The sequence below is a fragment of the Pseudorca crassidens genome, chromosome 1, assembly GCF_039906515.1.
Source record: "Pseudorca crassidens isolate mPseCra1 chromosome 1, mPseCra1.hap1, whole genome shotgun sequence".
Classification (NCBI taxonomy): domain Eukaryota; kingdom Metazoa; phylum Chordata; class Mammalia; order Artiodactyla; family Delphinidae; genus Pseudorca; species Pseudorca crassidens.
The window spans coordinates 179,946,159-179,958,259 of NC_090296.1; the positions used below are offsets into that span (position 1 = coordinate 179,946,159).

General features: G+C 36.0%; 1 protein-coding gene across 2 annotated transcripts in view; it reads left to right on the plus strand.

Annotated features, from left to right (window-relative positions):
- The window catches only part of LOC137204315 (protein adenylyltransferase SelO-like), a 28,181-nt gene that overhangs the window by 9,793 nt on the left and 6,287 nt on the right, over positions 1-12,101 (plus strand). For both annotated transcript variants that reach the window (XM_067701510.1, XM_067701501.1), the window contains exons 9-17: positions 1,936-2,005; positions 2,763-2,835; positions 4,294-4,377; positions 5,166-5,295; positions 8,444-8,488; positions 8,600-8,681; positions 8,783-8,875; positions 10,773-10,852; positions 11,905-11,948. In XM_067701510.1, the coding sequence (XP_067557611.1) occupies positions 1,936-2,005; positions 2,763-2,835; positions 4,294-4,377; positions 5,166-5,295; positions 8,444-8,488; positions 8,600-8,681; positions 8,783-8,875; positions 10,773-10,852; positions 11,905-11,948 (701 nt within the window). The remainder of the gene's footprint in view (positions 1-1,935; positions 2,006-2,762; positions 2,836-4,293; positions 4,378-5,165; positions 5,296-8,443; positions 8,489-8,599; positions 8,682-8,782; positions 8,876-10,772; positions 10,853-11,904; positions 11,949-12,101) is intronic.

The window sequence follows — 12,101 nt, forward strand, 5'->3', positions numbered from 1 at the left end:
GTTCCTTCAAAAGAGCAAAAGCTCTTCCCCTTGTGTCATGCAGTATATCTTCCATCAAACTCTGATGCCTTGGTGCCTGTGGAATCTGCACTCACAAAGTTTGTCTTCCTCAAACCAACTTAGCAGGACGTTTCTTCAAACAAAAACATTTACTCCCGACTTCCCTGGTGGCACAGTGGTTAAGAATCCACCAGCCAATGCAGGGGACATGGGTTTGAACCCTGGTCCAGGAAGATGCCACATGCCGCAGAGCAGCTAAGCCTGTGCGCCACAACTACTGAGCCTGTGCTCTAGAGCCTGCGAGTCACAACTACTGAGCCTGCGTACCACAACTGCTGAGGCCCACATGCCTAGAGCCCATGCTCCGCAACAAGAGAAGCCACCGCAGTGAGAAGCCTGCACACCACAACAAAGAGCAGCCCCCGCTCACTGCAACTAGAGAAAACCGGCGCTCAGCAACAAAGTCTCAATGCAGCCAAAAATAAATAAATAAATTTTTAAAAATATTTACTCCTTTAAGAGGAATTCTGTTTCCATTTGTTAAGAGCATACAGTTCTAAAAAGCCATTAGAATATATAAGAAAAAAATTCTCTTAGACAAACCAGAATCATTTGGAATATGAATCCTACACTGTAGGTATCAGCTTAGTAAATCCAGATACCTGGTCCACGGAGAGAATGGGGAAAGGGAAGTGAACGTGCAGAGCAGAGAAGTCATCACCATTGTCATGACCGTCCTCTGAGTCTTTTTAGCAAATGTTTACTGAACTCAGGGTCATCCCAGCTTGTTGAGAGAGAGGTCTCCTCTCAATGGGCATTTTCACTTCTCATTTGTTTTTTTTGGGTCACTTCTGCTCAGATTCACTATGTCACTGAAATTGTTCTATCTGGTGGTCATAGTTCAGTTATATTTCACTTATCTCTATGACATTTGATGTATATTGGTGAGCACTTTATCCTTAAAATGACTGGACTGGCTAACATGACTATGTATGTATTCCTTTTTGTTTCCCAAGTGCCTGAAACAATTCTCTAATCCACTCTAAACAAACTCACTCCTACTGGACTTTAATAATTCCTAAGTCATATCTACAACCCCCAGTTATTTTCAGGATTCTCTCTTATCCAATGCAATAGTATCAATAGTTACTCAACTCATTAGTCAGTTAAAACAGGGAATTAAACATAGGATACATATACAACTTAAATATTTTAACTTCAAACCTTGGCCAATTTTTTTGACATCTTATTTGTGAAACCTTACATGACCTTCCACACATAAATAATCATTCTCTGCTCTGTTACCTTTATACTTTTTATATATTTCTATTATTGCATGTATTATACGGTAATGTCATTATTTCTTCAGATGTTCTTCTCCCCTAATAGACTGTGTGTTCTTTAATGTCTGGGTTTGGGTCTGTCATTCTTTTTCCTAGCACTTGGAGGTTCTCAATGGATGTTTATTGAATTAATCTGAATTTGTAACATAATAAGATGGCATCTAATATGATCTTAGAAACATATTTCCAGTTGTGATTGGTATTGAGGAAATATTTCTCTATGGCTATTTTGGGAGTAAAATCTTATTTAACTTTTTTTTTTTTTCTTTTTTGCGGTACGCGGGCCTCTCACTGTTGTGGCCTCCCCCGTTGCGGAGCACAGGCTCCAGACGCGCAGGCTCAGCAGCCACGGCTCACGGGCCCAGCCGCTCCGCGGCATGTGGGATCTTCCCGGACCGGGGCATGAACCCGTGTCCCCTGAATCGGCAGGCGGACTCTCAACCACTGTGCCACCAGGGAAGCCCTTCTTTTACTTTTTAAAATTCTAAGCATGCATCTAATGAATTCATGAATGTCAGGAGTGGATTGAGATTACTGGATACTCACTACTGTATTCTGAGGAACACTGATGCTATCTCCCCTTTATCTCCAGGATGTTATTAGACTTCATCATACAGGAACACTTCCCCTCAGTAGATGCCAAGGAACCTAACAGATATTTGGTAAGTTTTTTAAAAGAAAGGACAATACTCTGTTTTCTATCATTGGCCGGCCACCTTAGTGGTTACAACTTAGCACTTAAAAATCTAAAGTTAAAAAAGGAAATGTAGAGCATTTTGAACATTTTGTTAAAGAAAGAGACGATGAACCACCTTGTAAACAAGACATAGATAAGGAAGTTGTTCTGTTTGAAAGGTAGCTAGAAAAAGAGAACAGGTGCGACTACATCCTGACTATATACATTACTTTTTGAGCAGCATTTGTAACTTGGTCACATACATTGTTTTCTCACATGTTGGATATATAGGTATTTCTATAGTAGTAGTTCTAAAATAAATACATACATAATAGGCAAATGTGATTTTCTATTCTTGTGGAAAGTTTTTGATCTTCATTAACTTTTTCTTTCTTTTAACAGCCACAGAGAAGGAAATTCCTTTATTTTTCTTAGTGACTCATTTCAAAATTTAATAACGCATTTTGCTTACATTTAACTCCCTGTGCTGAATTCTGATGTTTTTCCTTTTCTTATTGTACATGAAGAAAACCTGGTCATAATACTATGCCTGAGCCTTGTATATATTATTTCTGGATCAATAACTCTATGTTCTTCCGTTGTTTTCTTACACGCACTACTTTCCATCTCTTGAGTCATCTTTTGGCCCACCTTTGAGAACACGTTTTCATGTTGGAAATCAGAAGATCCTAAAAGAACATATGTTACTGAAAAATCTGAAAATTTTCTAAATTTCATTTTAGGATTTTTTTTCTACTGTGGTGTCTGAGACGGCACAGCTTATTGCCTTGTGGATGTCTGTTGGTTTTGCTCATGGTAAGTTATCTACTGACATTTCATGCTTCTGATGAGAAAGTAGAATTAATTTGTTGAAGCAGAAGACTTCTTTTTTGTGTATTTCAAAATATTCCTGCCAATGAGCAGGAATAACATTTATAATATATGAATTTATTTTTAGCAAGAGAGAAACAACTTTCTCATGTTTAAAATGATTTTGAACGGAACAGATACACAAAATAGAATAAGCGTACTCGACCCGTTGATGTTGTTACCTGTAAAGCTTTTTAAGCTTGTGAGTATATATTATATTAGGTCTTTTAAAAGCTTTTTAAAAAACCATTAATCATAAAAGCACTACATGCTTATGGTAAAGAATTTAAAATATACAGAAGTGCATGTGAGTTCTGTTCTCCAGGAGAATCATTATTAACCATTTTATCTCAATTCTTCTAGACTTTTTTTTGATGGTATTCATATATCCCCTACAAAAACAGTAGGGCTGGCTTGTGTGTGTCTGAAGCCATTCACTGTGTGGGGTTACATTGGAAGGAATATCTGCCTGAACTAAGAATAACTGTCTTAAAATAAAAGCAGGTCACATATGTACTAAGGTCTCTAGATAAATGCCAAAGGGGGATCCCACATTGTAAAACTTCTTGAAATCTGCTTTAATTACATCCTCGCTGGGTCTCACTTTGGTGGGTAGGGTGGTGAGCAGGGGGGTGTTTCAGAGGTTTTGCTGTTATGAACTGTGCAGCAGTGACCCCCATGCATTTATATCTTTACATTCTCGAAGGTGAGTTTCTGAGGATAAACTCCTGAAAGTGGACTGGCTGGATTCGAGTCTATATATGCACTGAACATTTTGATAAGCAGGGTCATCCTGCTCTAAAAAAGGTTGAAACTGTCTACACTGGACACTGTTGCCACCATGCCCTGCTATCCTATATTGGGCTGGTGTATGCATTCCCTGCCTCTCTCCTGCCTCACGCTCCGCCCCCATCCATGACCCGCTCCCCGACCTAGGAGGTCACACTCCCTCCCCACACACTGCTGGTGGTCTGCAGCTAAGGATTGTTATGGGGTACATATCCATATTTTTACCTTTTCCCCCTCTCACAACCTTTGAAAATTAATTAATGTTTCTTTAGTAGTCTCAATTCCATTCCAAATAACATATATTTTTAAATAGATGCTAGAAATTCAGGATAGATGAGAGGAGCTTTCATTTCTTGGGCCTTTTGTTCCTGTAGTATTTGACATCTTTGGTTGTGGAGGAAGTATACAACGAAAGGCTAAATTTAATTTTAAAATACAGTTTTAATATATATTAAGCTACTTGACTTCACCAGTTAAACTTTCAATTGATAATTGTTTCATTTCCAAAACAAATGCATTTTCATGACCTTTCCTATTCTGTATAAAATTTTATACAGTTAAAAATGCTTTATTATTTTATTGTCATGTTTTGGGCATCTTTTGTTGTTGTTTTAGGTGTTTGTAATACTGATAACTTCAGTTTGTTATCCATTACAATTGACTATGGTCCATTTGGTTTTATGGAGGCCTATAATCCAGGTATGTATGATTTATATGTATATTCCTTATTTCACTAAGAAAATTATCACTGGTTTATTTTAGATAAACCATTATAGCTAACTCAGTAGTGGGGTGGTAGAAAGAATTGGGTTCATTCATAAAACGGTCATTTTATGTGCTACTCAATCTTCCAGGTGCCACAGGGATACAGTATTGAGTCCTTTGTGGTCTCTGCCCTCAAAAAATGACATATTAGAGAAGATGACATGAGGGGAGGAAGGGAATGCGTTGTCAGACAGACACGGGTCTGAGTTCTGGCATCTGATCCTTAATCTGTGCCCTTGGATGAGTAACTTAACCTCCCGCTTTACTAATCTGTAAAAGGATCAGAGCAGGCTTTGTGGGGGACATGCTGTCAAGTTGGGGTTTGAAGTACGTGTGTGATAACCTGGAAATCCTTGTAGGTTAGAAATGTATTCCTCTATTAGGCAAATAATCATATTTTAAAAGATTTTCATGTGCATGGGTATTAAGTATTTACATTACTTTGAAGTTAAACGTTTAATGTCAGAAAGATTTTTATCTAATATATATAAATTTATTAAGTTTAAACTTAAAAATGAAGAAAGAGGGACTTCCCTGCCGGTCCAGTGGTTAAAACTCTGCACTTCCACTGCAAGAGGCATGGGTTTACTCCCTGGTCAGGGAACTAAGATCCTGTATGCCACGTGGCACGGCCAAATAAATAAGTAAATAATTTTTTTAAAAATGAAGAAACTATTATAATTATCCCCACTGTAAAGCAATAGTATTTTTGCTCTAAACAGATTTTGTACCAAACACATCTGATGATGAAAGAAGATATAAAATAGGAAATCAGGCTAATATTGGAATGTTTAATTTAAACAAGTTGTTACAAGCTCTAAACCCATTACTGGATCCTAGGCAAAAGCAACTGTGAGTAAATCCGAAATCTACTAATTAAATCTGTGTGAAAATATATTTGTATAATGATCATGTTTTGAAAAGCAAGAAACATTTTTAAAACCATACTATTTAATCTTTAATAACAAAGGCTTTCAAACTATATATATGTGTGTATATCTATTTTTTGGGGGGGTACCATTTTGGCTTTTTTCCATAGTTATCAGGATAAAGTCTTTTCCTATTTATTGCTTTTTAGGTGCTGTGAAATCATGGTTTATTTCTTCTTTGATCCAAGGGTTATTTATCACAGTGTTTCTGAATTTCTAAGTAGTTGGGCTTATTTTGTTCATATTTTTATGATCAAAGAACGTGTTTGGTAAAATCTAGTCAAAATGTGTTACAGTTTCTTTATGGTCCAACATAATAAATTTTTGTACATATTTCATGATCATATAAAAAATGTGCACAAACGTTTTAATATATCAGATTGAATGTATTGAGTATATTATTCAAGTCTTTTATGATTCTGTTTATTTTTTTATCTATTAGATTAAGTTTGATTCATAAAAGATGTGTATTAAAATCTCCCACTTTAATTGTATTTTTAGCAAGCAATTTTTTCTAATTGCTTTGAATTTGTGCAATATGCCATTATTGGTACATACTGATTTTTTTCTTATATTTCCTTCAGAAAATGTGCCTTTTATCCTAATACAGTGACCCCCTTTATCCTGATTAATACTTTTAGCTCTCAATTTCAACTTATCTGATATTAATATTCATGCTTACTTTTGTTGTATTTGCCTTGAATCTCACTTTATTTTTTTTATCTTTATCACATGGTTTTAAAGTATGTTTCTTATAAAAGTAAACAAAACATAGCCAGGTTTTAACTCAATGTGATGGTTTCTGATTTAATAGACATATGTGGGCTTTTCACATCTATTATAATAATTGATTTATTTTATTCCTTCTGTCTTACATTGTGTTTTATTTTACATGTTAGTTTCCCCCCATTCTCCTTACCTTTTTATGATTTGAGGAGCTTATCCATTCCTCTCCAACCCCCAACTTTGATTTGGAAACTACTGCATCCCCCACCCCTCACAGTTATCTTGTTTTTCTGCCACTTTCTCTACTGTTATATGAGAACAAGTTTCCAAATATTTTCCCTCACTAAGCTCCTATTTGCCCATTGTTTTTCCCTCCATCCCAATGAGACCTTTAGAATGCTTTTGTTTTACCTCTAATTACCCAACTGCTACATTTTGCTAAGATAGTTTAATATTTTGAATTTCAGACTGTTAGTAGGTTTTCCCTTGAAGTATCTCTCTTCCACCCCCCTCCCTGCATTTCTAGTCATTTTACTGCTTACTAACATTGTTTTTATTATTTTTTTAAATTCCGTCTTGAAGCCTCTGCCTTGATTACTTTCTTAAGTATTTGACTCACATGGAGTATATAGGTGATATACTTTCTGAAATCTTACGTAACCATTAATATTTTCATTTTACTCTGATTGAGATGTAGGGTATTAGATAAAGTATGGACTCAGTTGCTTGTAACAGAAATCCCAAATAATAGTGGCTTGAACAAGGACATGTATTTTTCCCTCACATAAAAGTATGGTAATTCATGTTGGTAATTCAGGGCTGGTATGGGGACTCAGTTGTCTGAGTCCCAGACTGCTTTTAGCTTTCTATGCCACCATCCATTGTCTGTGGCCCTCATGGTCTGAGATGGGACCATCTATCACATCCATATTCTAGGTAGGAGCATGAAGAAGCAAAGAGGCAAGTCCTCAATACTGAAGGACACATTTCAGAATTTATACACATCACTTCCCTTATTTCGCCCTGGCCAGGACTTAATCATATAGCCATATACATGTAGTGGCCTTATACTGTATCAACTTAGCTAAACTGGTCGAAAAATGCCCTTCCCTGTTTGGTCACGGGTTGGGTTGGCCACAGGAGAAATCGCCAAGATCTGGAAGGCAGAAGAGAAGCAGCAGTGTTTACACCCAGAGGGCTGGTATAGGGTTGGGCACTACTGCAGCTCACACGCCTTGTCAGGGGCTGGATTTGAGCAGAGGCTTGAAGGAGTAACAGGAGCAGCCACAGAGATATGTGGGGGAAGAGTGCTATAGGCAAGGGAATAGCCTGTGCAAAGGTCCTGAGGCAGGAGTGTGTGTGGGTGTTTAAGGAACAGCATGAAGGCCAGGGTAGCTGTAGCAGAATAAGCAAGGGGAAGAGTCATAGGAGATAAGGTCAGAAAGGTCAGGGGAGTGGAGCTTCAGAGTGTGTTGAGCATCTGTATAATTTAAAATACATTAAGAATGTTAAGAAATAGACAATTTGTTTAAAAATGGGTTTAAAGTTAATAACTTTAATTTTTAAATTTTTATGAAGTATTTCACTATTTTCATACATTCAGGCAAATAAAATGTTATTGTATTGGGTGAAGTATCTGTAATGCATTATTTTGGGTCTAAGATAATTTTTAAAATACGCCAGGGCTTCCCTGGTAGCGCAGTGGTTAAGAATCCGCCTGCCAATGCAGGGGACATGGGTTTGAGCCCTGGTCTGGGAAGATCCTACATGCTGTGAAGCAACTAAGCCCGTGTGCCACAAATACTGAGCCTGCGCTCTAGAGCCCACATGCCACAACTACTGAAGCTCACGCGCCTAGAGCCTATGCTCCGCAACAGATAAGCCACCGCAATGAAAAGCCTGCGCACTGCAACGTAGAGTAGCCCCCGCCTGTCACAACTAGAGAAAGCTGGTTTGCAGCAACGAAGACCCAATGCAGCCAAAAATAAATAAGTAAAATAAATAAATTTAAAATAAAATAAAATACACCAAAAAAAGCCATTTATATAACTATTTTGGTATTATAAAGACATATTAACATTTATCCTATAAGCTAATTGTATATAGTCATATTTCAGGAGTTACCTGATTTGACCTGTACTGTAACCAAATCTTTGAGACAGTAAATTTATATTGACAACTTTCTCTAAGGTATGATATACAATTAAATCACTAAATCAGAATCAGTAGTATGTAATCGAATGCTATTTAATGTATGAGAAAGTTCACTTTGTTCATGTAAAATGTAATTCAAGAATGTTAACATTTAAGCAAGGTTTAACGGTGCTATCTTTTTTCTCCCTCAGTGCTGCTCAGATTCTTGAGGGGTATCCCATTCTTTATGATACAAGGTTTGTTGTTTGTTTGTTTTAACACATATTAGAGCATCCTGCTTGGTTTGAGGGCAATTCTTAAACAGTGAGAAATTTAACAACAAATCAAATTGACATTTCTCCTTTTAGATTTAGAGAATTGTTCAAAGCCAAATTGGGATTACTTGGAAAAAGCAAGGGTGATGATGATTTAATTGCATTTCTCTTACATGTGAGTTTATCATTTTATCTCTTTTTCCTGATTAACATTTGAATGACTATTCCATATATTCTTCAAGAATTGAGGTTGCTAAATGTAAGTATTTTCATTAGCTCATGGAAAAGACAGAAGCTGACTTTACAATGACATTTCGGCAGCTCAGTGAGATCACTCAAAGCCAGTTACAGGAGCTCAGCATTCCTCAGGTATCAATTTGTGACTTTTGGCTTTTTTCTTAACTCAGTTTTCTTTAACAGATTTGTTGAGGCATAATTTACATACCCTAAAATTCTACTCATTTTAAGTGTACAAGTCAATGATTTTTAAATAACTTACAGATTTGTGCAGTTATTGCCACAATTCAATTTTAGAACAACTCCATCACTCTGAAAAGATCCTTTTTTGCCCATTTGCAGTCAATCCCTTTTTACTACTTCCATCCCCAAGCAACTACTAGTCTACCTTCTGTCTCTTTGCCCTTTCTAGACCTCCCTGTAAATGGAGTCATATGGTATGTGGTCTTTTGTGTCTGGCTTCTTCGCTTAGCATATTTTTGAGGTTCACCCATGTTGTAACCTGTATCGGTGGTTCTTTCCTCTTTAGTATTTTTAAGATCTTTTAAGTACGTCTTAAAATATTATTATTTCCTCTTTATTACTTTATTACTCCCTTGTATGGACCACATTTTGTTTATCCAGTTACTAGTTGACAGACATTTGGGTCATTCCCACTTTTTTGGCTATTGCGAATAAATACTACTATGAACATTCATGTACCGGTTTTTGTGTGAACATATTTTCATTTCTCTTGGGTAGATACTAGGAGTGGAATTGCTGGATTGTCTAGCAAATTTATGTTTAATTTTTTAAGAAACTGCCAAGCTGTTACCAAAATGGTTCTTCTTAATTCAGTTTTAAGAAAGGTGTTGCCTTGTTTTTTCAATACTAATCTGCTACATTTATGGAATAATATGGGTATTAACCAGAAGACTCCCACTTATTATAGATTTTTAGAAATATAGCTCTGTTTATAAGGTGTAAGTCTTTTATATTGCATTGTTTTTATTATTTTTCAGATGAAAATCTAGGCATATTTTTTAAAATTTCAATTTCTTCATTATATTTCATGACTTGTGTGTTAACTAAAAAAATTATTTATATATAAAAACTATTTGTGTACAGTTCTCACAGGTATGTAATTGCCATAAATTACATTTTTAGGAGTGATTTGAATAAAAGAATGTCTACCTATTCAGCAAGAAATCCAGCAAAATGTTAACCAATAAGCATCTCTGATATAATTTAAAAATTATTAATGAACTATCAGAACTAATTATCGTTTAATGTGAGATTTAACATTAACTGAGACAAAGTAATGTTAAAATGATTTGAACGAGTTCTTGACAGATGTTAATATTTAAATTACTGAGTGTTGGGAAAATTTGAGAGAGATCATTACACTTTTAATCATTTTAATAGTTAATTTCTGTGTCTTCTGAATTTCAGATCTTTTTAACTCCCTAACTCTTAACTAGAGCTAATAGCTTATTCGTGTTCCCTTAGCCTTTATGTATATTTCTGTAACACTTCTAAAATGGCATTGACTTATTTGTTTACACACTTTCCTTTTTAAAAGCAGTAATTATGTCTTATTAATTTTTTTATCCTTCCCAACTAACATAGTTCCTAGCACACAGTTGACATTCCATAAATATACGTTAAATGAATTGATAACTAAATAAAACAGTTACAAATTAAATTTTTTAAGTAAATTATATATTACGTGAGTTTTCCCTATTTAAAGGAAGGGTTTTGATAATGTAAGTATTCACATGTAATGTCTATTTATAAGAACTATGTATATTTTTTATTTCTCTTAAATCATGCCATTACATGTATCTCCATGAATTAGAATTTGAGTTGAAAGTTATATAAAGAAAAGGAAAACATTATTCCTTTTTAGTACTACTTCTACTTGAAATAGAGAACCTTAAGAGAAATCTGGATGTTATAAATTATTGTTAAATACATAATTTAAGGGACATGAAGTTAAAATAAAGTGAACAAATATTAATAAGCAGTCTATTACTGTATTTTCTTCTAGCAATTCTGGGCACTGAAAATGATCTCAAAGCACAAACTCTTTCCTGCCTGGGTGTCCCAGTACCTTTTGAGACTGAAGAGGTAAGGTAACCTAATCACTTCTTGAGAAAGCATGTAATATATTACTTTAGCATCGTCAACCCATCAGATTCCTCACTTCCTTTCCATTTTTCAACATTTCCTTTTTATTCCCGGGAAGTCTGCTCTGGCTGAGGAGTGTCTGGTAACATCTCACCCACGCAGAGAGCACCCTTCTGTCCACCTCAGCTTTGATAATGCCATTCCCCTGTGTCCTGAGCCCAAGTCTCCCAAGCCTTGAAGCTCTGGAGAGACAGCTCCCCAGGCTTTCATCCAGTGTCTATAGATTGTCACATCTCATACAATCGTCAGAAGTTACTTTGCTTCGTTAACTGTCACAATGAATCGGAAGCAACAAACGTGAAAGAGTAAAGAAATTGTAGGTAGTGGTGGCTGAAGGGAGAGCCAGGACAACCACAGGACACACAGGAGCAAATAGCCTGTCACAGTTTAATGGCAGCTGAGGGCTATTCATAAAGATGACCCTGAGTAATGAAGAACAAGTTAAATTATTTTCAGAAAACTATGTTTTAAGATAAGGAAAGAGAGGTGCCAGAGAGTTTCGATTTTTTTTTTTTTTTTTTTTTTTTTTTTTTTCTGTACGCGGGCCTCTCACTGTTGTGGCCTCTCCCGTTGCGGAGCACAGGCTCTGGACACGCAGGCTCAGCGGCCACGGCTCATGGGCCCAGCCGCTCCGCGGCATGTGGGATCCTCCCGGACCGGGGCACGAACCCGTGTCCCCTTTATTGGCAGGCGGACTCTCAACCACTGCGCCACCAGGGAAGCCCAAGTTTAGATATTTTTTTAGACAAAAGTATTTTTTTAATTGGTAAAAATAAAAATTTTGGTATTATCTAAAATAACGAAATAAGGTAGTATTTTATATATTGTTTAATCAAACAGGATTTTCTGTCTTCCTTTCAGACACTGATTCAATGTGATTTAAAATTTTTTTTTCAATATTTGTCTTGTGAAATAATTCTCACCCTTTTGGAAGAACGGTATGATTTGGGGAGACAGTGATTAATTCTGTTCTTTTTTCTGTTCATTTTTAGTAACATGAATGATTCAGATTCTGAAAGAAGAAAAAGAATGACAAGTAGGTAATCCTTTCGATTTTTTCAGCTTGAAGGATTATTACATAAAAGCAACAGGAAGTAATTACTGGAAGTAATTACTCCCAGTTTTCAAAACCTGGAAAACTGGAAGTAATTACTTGAGGGAATTGGATTTGTTGTTTTGTTTTTAACTA